At 38.6% G+C, this 12,715-nt stretch overlaps 1 protein-coding gene across 11 annotated transcripts in view; it reads right to left on the bottom strand.

Annotated features, from left to right (window-relative positions):
• The window catches only part of OTUD7A (OTU deubiquitinase 7A), a 441,745-nt gene that overhangs the window by 142,423 nt on the left and 286,607 nt on the right, over positions 1-12,715 (bottom strand). The window contains exon 2 of one of the 11 annotated variants that reach the window (XM_037832855.1): positions 2,682-2,769. The exons of the other annotated variants lie outside the window; for them this stretch is intronic. Coding sequence (XP_037688783.1) covers positions 2,682-2,706 — 25 coding nt within the window. The 5' untranslated portion in view covers positions 2,707-2,769. The remainder of the gene's footprint in view (positions 1-2,681; positions 2,770-12,715) is intronic. 11 annotated transcript variants of the gene reach the window in all.

The following is a 12,715-nucleotide window of genomic DNA, read 5'->3' as shown; positions in this document are numbered from 1 at the left end:
TCCATTAGCAGTCTGGAAAATGTACCAATCCTGAGGGACTTCCTATGAGGTAAGGCCGTCAGGGGTGCCTTTGTGCCACACACACCTGTCACTGGTTTCCTGATTGAATGCAGGCCTGCAATCATGGGACACATTGACTCAAGCAGAGAACAACCAAGTACTTTTTCAGATTCATTTTCTGAAATGGCTTAATCCATGCCTGAGGCCACACATTGTGTTCAACACCTAAGAAACTCTGTAGCTACACTTCTGTGACATCACTTGGTGGCCTCTGTTTGTGAGCAGACCTTCCTACCATCCCGGTTCCTTTCTCCTACCCCAAAGGAAACAGTGCCAGGCTGCAAGTGGACAAGGACAGATGAAGGTCAAAGCTTGCATTCCAAGTCTTAAACTCTCTCTGCTGGGGCTGCGGGAAACCCCCCATATCAACAGGCCTTTCTGGACACTCTTAGAACCCTGTTTCCATTTCAGGGAAACATTATTAAGAGCTAAACTCACTTACCTTAACTAAAGTTAAACACTGAGATGACCTTTAACCAAAAGCACTGGTTTGAATCTTGTGATCTGCACACACTTTCACATTCCAGTCATAACCGCTCCCTGCTTGCAATTTTTTGGCCTGGTGTAAATACAGAGTAGCTTATATTTCACATAAACACCCCTTTCTAGATAGACACAGTTGTTGGGAGACTTTGCTTTATTATTTTATAATCCTCCCTTGCAAAGCTCCAGCAAGTTTACTTTAGCCTCATGGATGGTGGAGACAAAGTAGTGCAGAGCTGGGGCTGGCTTTCAGAGCTGGCGTCCATTATAAACACACACATGATTGTGTAGAAAGGCACAGAGAGCTGGGAAAATATTAAATTCCCTTCAACATGAGATGTCTTCTTAGTATTGGTGGTATATAGAGTCTAAAATAAATTGGTCAGGATGTTGATGGCTCACAAAATTAACTGAATCTTCTAACATAGTAAAATGCAAACAATAGTAGATAATCTTTGTTCATGGTTTTGAAAAATTCCCTTTATTACAAAATGTATTAAGTCAGTTGGTAATGGAATTATGCATCCTGCATGAAATTCATCTACGTAGACTGCAGCACTGCAAAGCTGCAAAGCTGATATCAACACCTGTCACATTAATTGTCTGATGCACAACCTCTGTTTGGGAAGTCAGTGGTTCTTGGTTCAATTGGCATAAAATGCTACCAACTGGGGATCAAATAGATAACACTTACAATCACTCTTTTCCACAAGTGAGTTAAGTAATAATATTTTAATTCAAGATTAGTTATACCATGCCGACATTGGGCAGTTAGGGATTTTTTTGATAAAAGTATCACACACAAAAATGATTATATGGTCATTCCAATATTGAAGCGTTTATCACTGACATCACATTGACCAAATTCAAACCCTCCTTGGGAGTTCTGCTTCTGGCAATGGTGGACTAGGTTGTTTTGGATCAAACTCACACTGGAATGAATAGCTAGAAAAGCAGGACAAACTTTAAAAAGGAAATTTGCTTATGACACCAGAGAGTACAAAGGCAGTGAGGAATTTTAAGGCCAAGATCTGAGAGAGGATTGGAGATAAGTGAGCTTAACATTAGGAACCACTTTCTCCATTTGGGGGTGGGATTGCCGGTGATGAAAGCAGTGGCAGAGAGGCTGAAAAGTGAGCAGGGCTTTCAACAAGTCTTATGGATCTGGGCAGACAAAATCTGGAATTCAGGACCCACAAAGATGAATGGACTTTGGTCAACATGTCAAGCTTTCAGATGGGAATCTGAAGAGCTATGCCCTAATTGTCAGAGTAAAATGAAAATAGAGGAAATTAAATCTAGTTTAAAATCACCTCAGTCTTGACTGGCTTAAAGTGGCCTTGGGTTGCTACTGCCCCCATCCCAGCTGCCTGAAGGAAGAAAACCTAATCATGATTGGAAGAAGAAATCATCCTGAGCCCAAAATAATCTCTCAAAATTTTAATATGCAATATTCAGTACTCAATTAAAATTACCAGAGTTGAGAAATCAAGACAAGGCAGAAAAACAAGAGGAAAGCAGACAGCAGAAATAGAAAAATGGATCTAGACAATAGAGTTACAAAACACACACCTTGAAAAATAATTATATTTAAAATGTTGAAGAATATTGGCAGAGAACTGGGAAAGAAAAATAAGCCAGGTGGAAACTCGAGAACTGAAAAATTGAATAATTAAGAATAAGAACTCAGTGGATGTGTTTGAAAGCTGACTGGATACCCAAGAAAAGAGAATTAATAAACTGGAAGAAAGGTCAGAAGAATTTATCCAATCTGAAGCAGACACACACACACACACACACACACACACACAGACACACACACAGACAGACACATAAGAGATATAATCACAAGAGCATAAACTTAAACACAATAGAGAAGCAGAAGATCCAACATATGTGTAATTGAGCCCTAGAAAGAAAGAAGATAGAGAATGAGGCAGAAGAATATTTGCAAAGATAATGACTGAGAGTTTTCTAAAACAAATGAAAGGCATCAAATTACAGATTCAATAAGTGGTATGAACCCCAAGCAGGATAAACATAAGGAAAACACAAGTAAGAATATTATAATAAAATTGCAGAAAATCTAAGAAGAAGAAAAAATTTGGGGAAACAGGAAGAGAAAAAAGACATATTACCTTCAAGTGAGCAATAAGAAGACATACAGTTGACTTCTCAATGGAAGTAATGAAGGCCAGTAGAAAATGGAATGATATCTTCAAAGTGCTGAAAGAAAATAAATGCCAGTCTGCATACCTGTATCTTTTAAAAATTATCCTTCAAAAATAAAGGCAAATGTAAACATTTCCATAAAACAAACACTGAGAGCATTCGTTGCCAGCAGACTACACAAAAGAAAATACTAAAGGGTGTTCTTCAGGCAGAAGGAAAATGATCCCAGATTGAAGCTCAGGGATGCAGGAGAGAATAAAGAGCAATGGGAAATTTTTGTATATCTTAATGATTATTGACTCTACAGAAAATAATATTGCATTTTGGGGTTTAAAATAAAATCAAAATAGAAGGCAATATTAGCATGAAATATTAGCAGAGGGACTAAATGGAGTTAAAAGTTGTAAGTTCCTTGAATTGTCTGAAATGGGGTAAAAGTACTAATTTAAGGTAAACTGTAATAAATCAAGGATACATGTTATATCCGTGTTACTACTAAAAGAATTTATAGTGAAGAAGCCAATAGAGGGGGAAATTAAATACCAAAAAATATTTTATTTACACAAAATAAGACAAAAAAGATGAGAAAGGGAACAAAAACAGATATGACAAAGAATAAACAAATAGTGAGATGATAGATCCATAACTAGATATATCAGTTACCACATTCAATGCAGATAAATTAAAAACTCCAGGTTAAAGATGGATTATCAGACTGGATTTTATAAAACACCTAAATATACATTGCTTAGGAAAGCTATACCTTAAACATAAGGTGTCAGAAAGGTTGAAAGCAAAACGATAGAAAAAAATATTATGCAAACTCACCAAAAGAAAGCTAATGTGTATATACTAATATGAGACAAGTAGACTTTATGGAAAAATAAAACTTTACTAAGATAGAAGCACACTTTTGTATTAACATTGATTCAAAGGAATCAATGAAACAGGAAAGTATGACAAAACTAAATGTACTTAGCTTCAAAATGTATACAGCAAAAACTGACAGAAAATAAAAGAGAAAATACACAATTACAATCATAGTTGCAGATTTTAGCAAACTGTTTTCAGTAACTGATAGAACAAGCAGATAAAAATAATCAGTATAGATTTAAATAACGTGAATTAAAAAAAACCATCCAATTAACATACATAGAGCACTGCACTAAAAATACCAGAACATACTATTTTTTTCCTCTCCTGGTGAACACGGAACATTTTACAAAATTGATCTTATACTGGGCCATAAAACGAGTCCCAAGTTTCACAAGGCTGAAGTCATTCAGAGTCTATTCTCTGACTTAGTGGATCTGGGCAGGAAATTGTTAGGCAATGACTGGCTCCACCCTCATGCCCTCACGACCCTGTACATGGTCACGTGGACCCTGTACATCTTCATGTAGACCCCGTATGCGTTCATGTAGACCATGTACATGTTCACGTGGACCCTGTACATGTTGACATAGACCCTGTACATATTCATGTGGACCCCGTATGTGTTCACATAGACCCTGTACATATTCACGTGGACCCCATATGTGTTCAAATAGACCCTGCATGTGTTCATGTAGACCCTGTATGTGGTCAGGTGGACCCTGCACACATCCACGTAGACCCTGTACATGGTCACGTGGACCCTGTACGTATTCACGTGGACCCTGTACATGTTCATGTAGACCCTGTATGTGTTCATGTAGATCCTGTACATGTTCACGTGGACCCTGTATGTGGTCACGTGGACCCTGTACATGTTCATGAAGACCATCTACATGTTCAAGTAGACCCTGTACGTGGTCATGTGGGCCCTGCACATGTTCACGTGGACCCTGCACATGTTCACATGGACCCTGCACACATCCATGTAGACCCTGTACTGGTCACGTGGACCCTGTACATGTTTGTGTAGACCCTGTATGTGTTCATGTAGAACCTCTACATGTTCATGTGGACCCTGTATGTGTTCACGTGGACCTTGTACATGTTCATGCAGACTCCATATGTGTTCATGTAGACCCCTTATGTGTTCATGTGAACCCCGTACATGGTCATGTGGACCCTGCACGTGTTTAAGTACACCTTGTACGTGTTCACGTAGACCCTGTACATGTTCACGTAGACCCTGTACATATTCACATGGACCCTGTATTGTTCAGGTAGACCCTGCATGTGTTCACAGAGACCCTGTACATGGTCACATGGACCCTACACATGTTCACGTGGACCTTGTAAGCGTTCATGTAAACCCCATATGTGTTCATGTAGACCCTGTACGCATTCATGTGGACTCTGTAGATGGCCATGTGGACCCTGTATGTGGTCATGTGGACCCCATATGTGTTCACGTAGACCCTGTACATGTTCATGTAGACCCTGCATGTGTTCACGAAGACCCCGTATGTGGTCACATGGACCCTGCACATGTTCACATAGACCCTGCACGTGTTCACGTGGACCCTGCATGTGGTCATGTGGACCCTGTATGTGGTCACGTGGACACTGAAGGCAAAGGCTGAATCCCATTCTGAACCTTGGCAGAATGGCTCGTGATTTTCCCAGAACATGAGAGGGCTGGAGGTCTGTGAGGAGCTACTCTGAGCCTATCTACCACGCACCTCTCTCCTAGGTCTGAGGAGGAAGCTCGCAAGTATGTAGACAGAAGCCAGACATGCAAGAATACATACGGTATGATTCCATGGGCACAAAGTTTGAGAACAGGGAAAATTAATCTAAGATGCTGGAAGCCGTCCATGATTGTGGCTGCCTTTGGAGAGAAGGAAAGGTGTAGTGGTGGGAAGAGTGGTAGGAAGGGGACTTCTGGGCTGTGGATAATGTCCTAGTTTTTGATGTCAGTGATGGTTACATGATCTGCACACATTACGACAATTCAGTAAGCTGTACACTTATAATTTGTGTAATTTCTGTATGCATGTCATACTTCAATAAGAAACTCTAAAATATTGGGGTTTTTTGAATCAAATTGCAAATACTTTAGTTCACACATCTTGTTAGATTTACTTTGTCCTGGGTTTTGCACAATGGCATGCATCAGAATAACTGATTTTAGAAAGTGGATAATTTATAGTTAAATATAAACAAACATGCATTAAATAGCATATATGTAGTTTTATATATTTGTACCATATAAATTCATTTATTATGACTCATTCTTAGTCCATTTAACAACAAATTTAAAGCAGTGGTACCTATTCTTATAGGCCTGATTAACAGTACTGGATACTTCATACATGAAGAAGAGTGAAGTATGCTAAAAGCTGCATGGCTATATGGGCATAGGCCTTACTATTTAACACCTGTGATGGTATGCACCCCAGAAAGGATCATGATCTTAAGGATAATCCATTCCTGTAGGTGTAACCCCATGGTAAGTAGGATCTTTTGGTGAATAGGATCTTAACTTAAGTTGACATGTGACCCACCTCATTCCAGGTGGGTCTTAATCCTCTTACTGGAGTCCATTATAAGAAGATAAAAGACAGAGAGAAGACACAGAAAAGAGCCCCATAAATGCTAAGAGATGAAATTCAGAAAAGCACATGGAGAAACTAAAAGAGAAAAGCCTAAGAAGCTGAGAGACAAGGACACACAGAAGCTCAGAGAAGAAGTCACTGAAACCCGAAGCTGGAAGCAATGAAACCCGGGAGAGAAGTGACAGACCAGCTGATGTAGACATGTTCCTGGCCATGTGACACAGGAGTCTGGGGTTGCCAGCAGCCTGTCTTCAGGAAGAAGGTATTGTCCTATTAATGCCTTGATTTGGACATTTTCATGACCTTAGAACTGTGAATTTGTAAGCTAATAAATCCCCATTGTTAAAAGCCAGTCCATTTCTTGTATGTTGCATTTCATCAACTTCAGCAAACTAAAACAACATCTAACCACCGAGAACACTATTTTAGGAGTAGCTATGGGTAGTTAGGCAGATGACACAGAATGACAGAAGATATAAAACTGTTTAAATTTCAAGAAATAAAAATAAAATGATTTTGAAACTGACACCTTGCAAGGGCTTATCAGGAGTTGATGAGGTTCCCTCCAATGGATTTTGGCACATCTAGTCCTCAAAAGTAAACTGTGATAAAATTTCTTGGAGGAAGGACATAGAGTTACAATTTGCATGAAAGTATCCATAGCTGTCCTCTATTGAGGCCCTATTATGTGCCATCTCAGTGCTGTCGAGCATACATAATTTCATTTACTCCTGAACCCTGCAACATACTGGACCCTGCCTCTCTTGCTCTCCCACCCCCCGTTTTATAACTGCAGAGACTGAGACTCAGAGAATTAAATGACTTGGTCCAGATGACACCATCAGGCCAGGAAGGGGCAAATTGGAGTTCAGACTAAGTTGAATCCAGCAAACTTCACAGAAACTTCAGCTCTGTGACACTCCTATTGACATGGATTACAATTTCCTGTCCTCTCCAGCAGCTGCTTCTATCTTTTCCCACGTGAGGAAGCCAGTCTCCAAGAAGGCCCCCCGAAGCCTGACTCCCATTATTTATGTCTTTGTGTAGTCCCCTTCACAGTGTACCAGGGTTGGAGTAGGCAACCAACATAATATGGCAGAAGTAATGGGATGTCACTTCCAAGATTAGGTTATGAAATACTGTGGCTTCCACCTCTCTCTGGTCACTCACCCTGGGGGAAGTCAAGTGACATCTTATGACGATAATCATGCAGCTAGTGAAGAGATGACTGAGGTCTCCCACCAGCCACCAATGAAGAATAGAGATCTGCCACCAACAATGTTGTTATTGTCACAAGCTTGGAAACATGCTCCAGCCCCAGTTGAGCTTCAGATGACAGTGGCTCCAGCTTGACTTTTTTTTTTTTTTTTTTTACTATTTTAAAATTTATTTTTAAATGAACACTTTCCAAAATACATTTATGTGATTGATACATGACTGAGAGAAAATGTATAAAATACAGAAAAACATAAGAAGAAGATAAAAATCACATATGATTCCACCACCCAGCAAAAACTACAGTTGATATTTTGGAGTATTGATTCATAACCTCCTTTTTTAACTAGTAACATATGATGAACCTTTTCTATGTCATTAATTACTATTCTATTCAATAATTTTGAAAAACACTGCAAAGTTATTTCTTAGTAGGAATTGCCACAAGTCATCTAATCAACTCCATTATTATTGGATGTTTAAGTTTCCAGTTTTCTACTCTTGTAGAAAACGTGCTACAGTAAGCATTCTTCTGATTAAATTTTTGCATGCAGTCTCAATTATTTTCTTTGGCAACTATTTTTTTTTTAATCTTCATTTTATTGAGATATATTCACATACCACGCAGTCATACAAAACAAATCGTACTTTCGATTGTTTACAGTACCATTACATAGTTGTACATTCATCACCTAAATCAATCCCTGACACCTTCATTAGCACACACACAAAAATAACAAGAATAATAATTAGAGTGAAAAAGAGCAATTGAAGTAAAAAAGAACACTGGGTACCTTTGTCTGTTTGTTTCCTTCCCCTATTTTTCTACTCATCCATCCATAAACTAGACAAAGTGGAGTGTGGTCCTTATGGCTTTCCCAATCCCATTGTCACCCCTCATAAGCTACATTTTTATACAACTGTCTTCGAGATTCATGGGTTCTGGGTTGTAGTTTGATAGTTTCAGGTATCCACCACCAGCTACCCCAATTCTTTGGAACCTAAAAAGGGTTGTCTAAAGTGTGCGTAAGAGTGCCCACCAGAGTGACCTCTCGGCTCCTTTTGGAATCTCTCTGCCACTGAAGCTTATTTCATTTCCTTTCACATCCCCCTTTTGGTCAAGAAGATGCTCTCCGTCCCATGATGCCGGGTCTACATTCCTCTCCGGGAGTCATATTCCACGTTGCCAGGGAGATTCACTCCCCTGGGTGTCTGATCCCACGTAGGGGGGAGGGCAGTGATTTCACCTTTCAAGTTGGCTTAGCCAGAGAGAGAGGGCCACATCTGAGCAACAAAGAGGCATTCGGGAGGAGGCTCTTAGGCACAACCATAGGGAGGCCTAGCCTCTCCTTTGCAGCAACCGTCTTCCCAAGGGTAAAACTTATGGTAGAGGGCTCAACCCATCAAACCACCAGTCCCCTATGTCTGTGGTCATGTTAGCAACCATTGAGGTGGGGTAGGCCAATACCCCTGCATTCTCCACAGGCTCCTCAAGGGGGCACTACATCTTTTTTTTTTCCTTGTTTTTCTTTTTTTTTTTTTTTTAACTTTCCTTTCTTTTTTAAATCAACTGTATGAAAAAAAAGATAAAAAGAAAACAAACATACAATAAAAGAACATTTCAAAGAGACCATAACAAGGGAGTAAGAAAAAGACAACTAACCTAAGATAACTGCTTAACTTCCAACATGTTCCTACTTTACCCCAAGAAAGTTACCTAATACAGCAACATTTCTGTGAACTTGTTCCTACTATATCCATCAGAAATTAACAGACCATAGTCATTCCTGGGCATCCCCAGAACATTAAATAGCTTATCTATTCTTCTTGGATTATTGTTCCCCCTTCCTTAATTGCTCTCTATTGATAGTTCCCCTACATTCTACATTATAAACCATTTGTTTTACATTTTTCAAAGTTCACATTAGTGGTAGCATATAATATTTCTCTTTTTGTGCCTGGCTTATTTTGCTCAGCATTATGTCTTCAAGGTTCATCCATGTTGTCATATGTTTCACGAGATCGTTCCTTCTTACTGCCACGTAGTATTCCATCGTGTGTATATACCACATTTTATTTATCCACTCATCTGTTGAAGGACATTTGGGTTGCTTCCATCTCTTGGCAATTGTAAATATTGCTGCTATGAACATTGGCGTGCAGATATCTGTTCGTGTCACTGCTTTCCGACCTTCCGGGTATATACTGAGAAGTGCGATCGCTGGATTGAATGGTAACTCTATATCTAGTTTTCTAAGGAACTGCCAGACTGACTTCCAGAGTGGCTGAACCATTATACAGTCCCACCAACAATGAATAAGAGTTCCAATTTCTCCACATCCCCTCCAGCATTTGTAGTTTCCTGTTTGTTTAATGGCAGCCATTCTAACCGGTGTTAGATGGTATCTCATTGTGGTCTTAATTTGCATCTCTCTAATAGCTAGTGAAGCTGAACATTTTTTCATGTGTTTCTTGGCCATTTGTATTTGCTCTTCACAGAACTGTCTTTTCATCTTTTGCCCATTTTATAATTGGGCTGACTGTACTATTGTCATTGAGTTGTAGGATTTCTTTATATATGCAAGATATCAGTCTTTTGTCAGATACATGGTTTCCAAAATTTTTTTCCCATTGAGTTGGCTGCCTCTTTACCTTTTTGAGAAATTCCTTTGAGGTGCAGAAACTTCTAAGCTTGAGGAGTTCCCATTTATCTATTTTTTCTTTTGTTGCTTGTGCTTTGGGTGTAAAGTCTAGGAAGTGGCCGCCTAATACAAGGTCTTGAAGATGTTTTCCTACATTATCTTCTAGGAGTTTTATGGTACTTTCTTTTATATTGAGATCTTTGGTCCATTTTGAGTTAATTTTTGTGTAGGGGGTGAGGTAGGGGTCCTCTTTCATTCTTTTGGATATGGATATCCAACTCTCCCAGCCCCATTTGTTGAAAAGACCATTATGACTCAGTTCAGTGACTTTGGGGGCCTTATCAAAGATCAGTCGGCCATAGATCTGAGGGTCTATCTCTAAATTCTCAATTCTATTCCATTGATCTATATGTCTATCTTTGTGCCAGTACCATGCTGTTTTGGCAACTGTGGCTTTATAATAAGCTTCAAAGTCAGGGAGTGTAAGTCCTCCCACTTCGTTTTTCTTTTTTAGAGTGTCTTTAGCAATTCGAGGCATCTTCCCTTTCCAAATAAATTTGATAACTAGCTTTTCCAAGTCTGCAAAGTAGGTTGTTGGAATTTTGATTGGGATTGCATTGAATCTGTAGATGAGTTTGGGTAGAATTGACACCTTAATGACATTTAGTCTTCCTATCCATGAACATGGAATATTTTTTCATCTTTTAAGGTCCCCTTCTATTTCTTTTAGTAGAGTTATGTAGTTTTCTTTGTATAGGTCTTTTACATCTTTGGTTCAGTTTATTCCTGGGTACTTGATTTTTTTAGTTGCTATTGAAAATGGTATCTTTTTCTTGAGTGTCTCTTCAGTTTGTTCATTTCTAGCATATAGAAACATTACTGACTTATGTGCATTAATCTTGTATCCCGTTACTTTGCTAAATTTGTTTATTAGCTCTAGTAGGTGTATCATTGATTTCTCAGGGTTTTCTAGATATAAGATCATATCATCTGCAAACAATGACAGTTTTACTTCTTCTTTTCCAATTTGGATGCCTTTTATTTCTTTGTCTTGCCGGATTGCCCTGGTTAGCACTTCCAGCACAATGTTGAATAACAGTGGTGACAGCGGGCATCCTTGTCTTGTTCCTGATCTTAGAGGGAAGGCTTTCAGTCTCTCACCATTGAGTACTATGCTGGCTGTGGGTTTTTCATATATGCTCTTTATCATGTTGAGGAAGTTTCCTTCAATTCCTACCTTTTGAAGTGTTTTTATCAAAAACGGATGTTGGATTTTGTCAAATGCTTTTTCAGCATCTATTGAGATGATCAATTGATTTTTCCCTTTTGACTTGTTAATGTGTTGTAATACATTGATTGATTTTCTTATGTTGAACCATCCTTGCATGCCTGGAATGAACCCCACTTGGTCATGGTGTATGATTTTTTTAATGTGTCTTTGGATTCGATTTGCAAGTATTTTGTTGAGGATTTTTGCATCTATATTCATTAGGGACATTGGCCGGTAGTTTTCCTTTTTTGTAGCATCTTTGCCTGGTTTTGGTATTAGATTGATGTTAGCTTCATAAAATGAGTTAGGTAGTGTTCCATTTTCTTCAATGTTTTGAAAGAGTTTGAGTAAGATTGGTGTCAGTTCTTTCTGGAAAGTTTGGTAGAATTCCCCTGTGAAGCCATCTGGCCCTGGGCATTTATTTGTGGGAAGATTTTTGATGACTGAGTGGATCTCTTTGCTTGTGATGGGTTGATTGAGGTCTTCTATTTCTTCTCTGGTCAGTCTAGGTTGTTCATATGTTTCCAGGAAATTGTCCATTTCTTCTACATTATCCAGTTTGTTGCCATACAGTTGTTCATAATATCCTCTTATAATTTTTTTAATTTCTTCAGGATCTGCAGTTATGTCACCTTTTTCATTCATTATTTTGTTTATATGGGTCTTCTCTCTTTTTGATTTTGTCAGTCTAGCTAGAGGCTTGTCAATGTTGTTGATCTTCTCAAAGAACCAACTTTTGGTGATATTTATCCTCTCTATTGTTTTTTTGTTCTGTATGTCATTTATTTCTGCTTTAATCCTTGTTATTTCTTTTCTTCTACTTGGTTTAGGATTGGTTTGCTGTTCATTTTGTAGCTTCTTCAGTTGATCCATTAGTTCTTTGATTTTGGCTCTTTCTTCCTTTTTAATATATGCGTTTAGTGCTATAAATTTCCCCCTTAGCACTGCTTTTGCTGCATCCCATAGGTTTTGGTATGTTGTGTTCTCATTTTCATTCGTCTCTATATATTTAGCAATTTCTCTTGCTATTTCTTTGTTAACCCACTGATTGTTTAGGAGTGTGTTATTTAACCTCCAGGTATTTGTGAATTTTCTAAGTCTCTGATGGTTATTGACTTCTAATTGTATTCCATTGTGGTCAGAGAATGTGCTTTGAATAATTTCAATCTTTTTAAATTTATTGAGGCTTGTTTTATGTCCCAGCATATGATCTATTCTGGAGAAAGTTCCATGAGCACTAGAAAAGTATGTGTATCCTGGTGACTTGGGATGTAATGTCCTGTATATGTCTGTTAAATCTAATTCATTTATCAGATTGTTTAGGTTTTCAATTTCCTTATTGGTCTTCTGTCAGGTTGATCTATCTATAGGAGAGAGTGATGTGT

Source organism: Choloepus didactylus, chromosome 4, assembly GCF_015220235.1.
Source record: "Choloepus didactylus isolate mChoDid1 chromosome 4, mChoDid1.pri, whole genome shotgun sequence".
NCBI lineage: Eukaryota > Metazoa > Chordata > Mammalia > Pilosa > Megalonychidae > Choloepus > Choloepus didactylus.
This window is presented reverse-complemented; position numbering and strand designations above follow the sequence as displayed.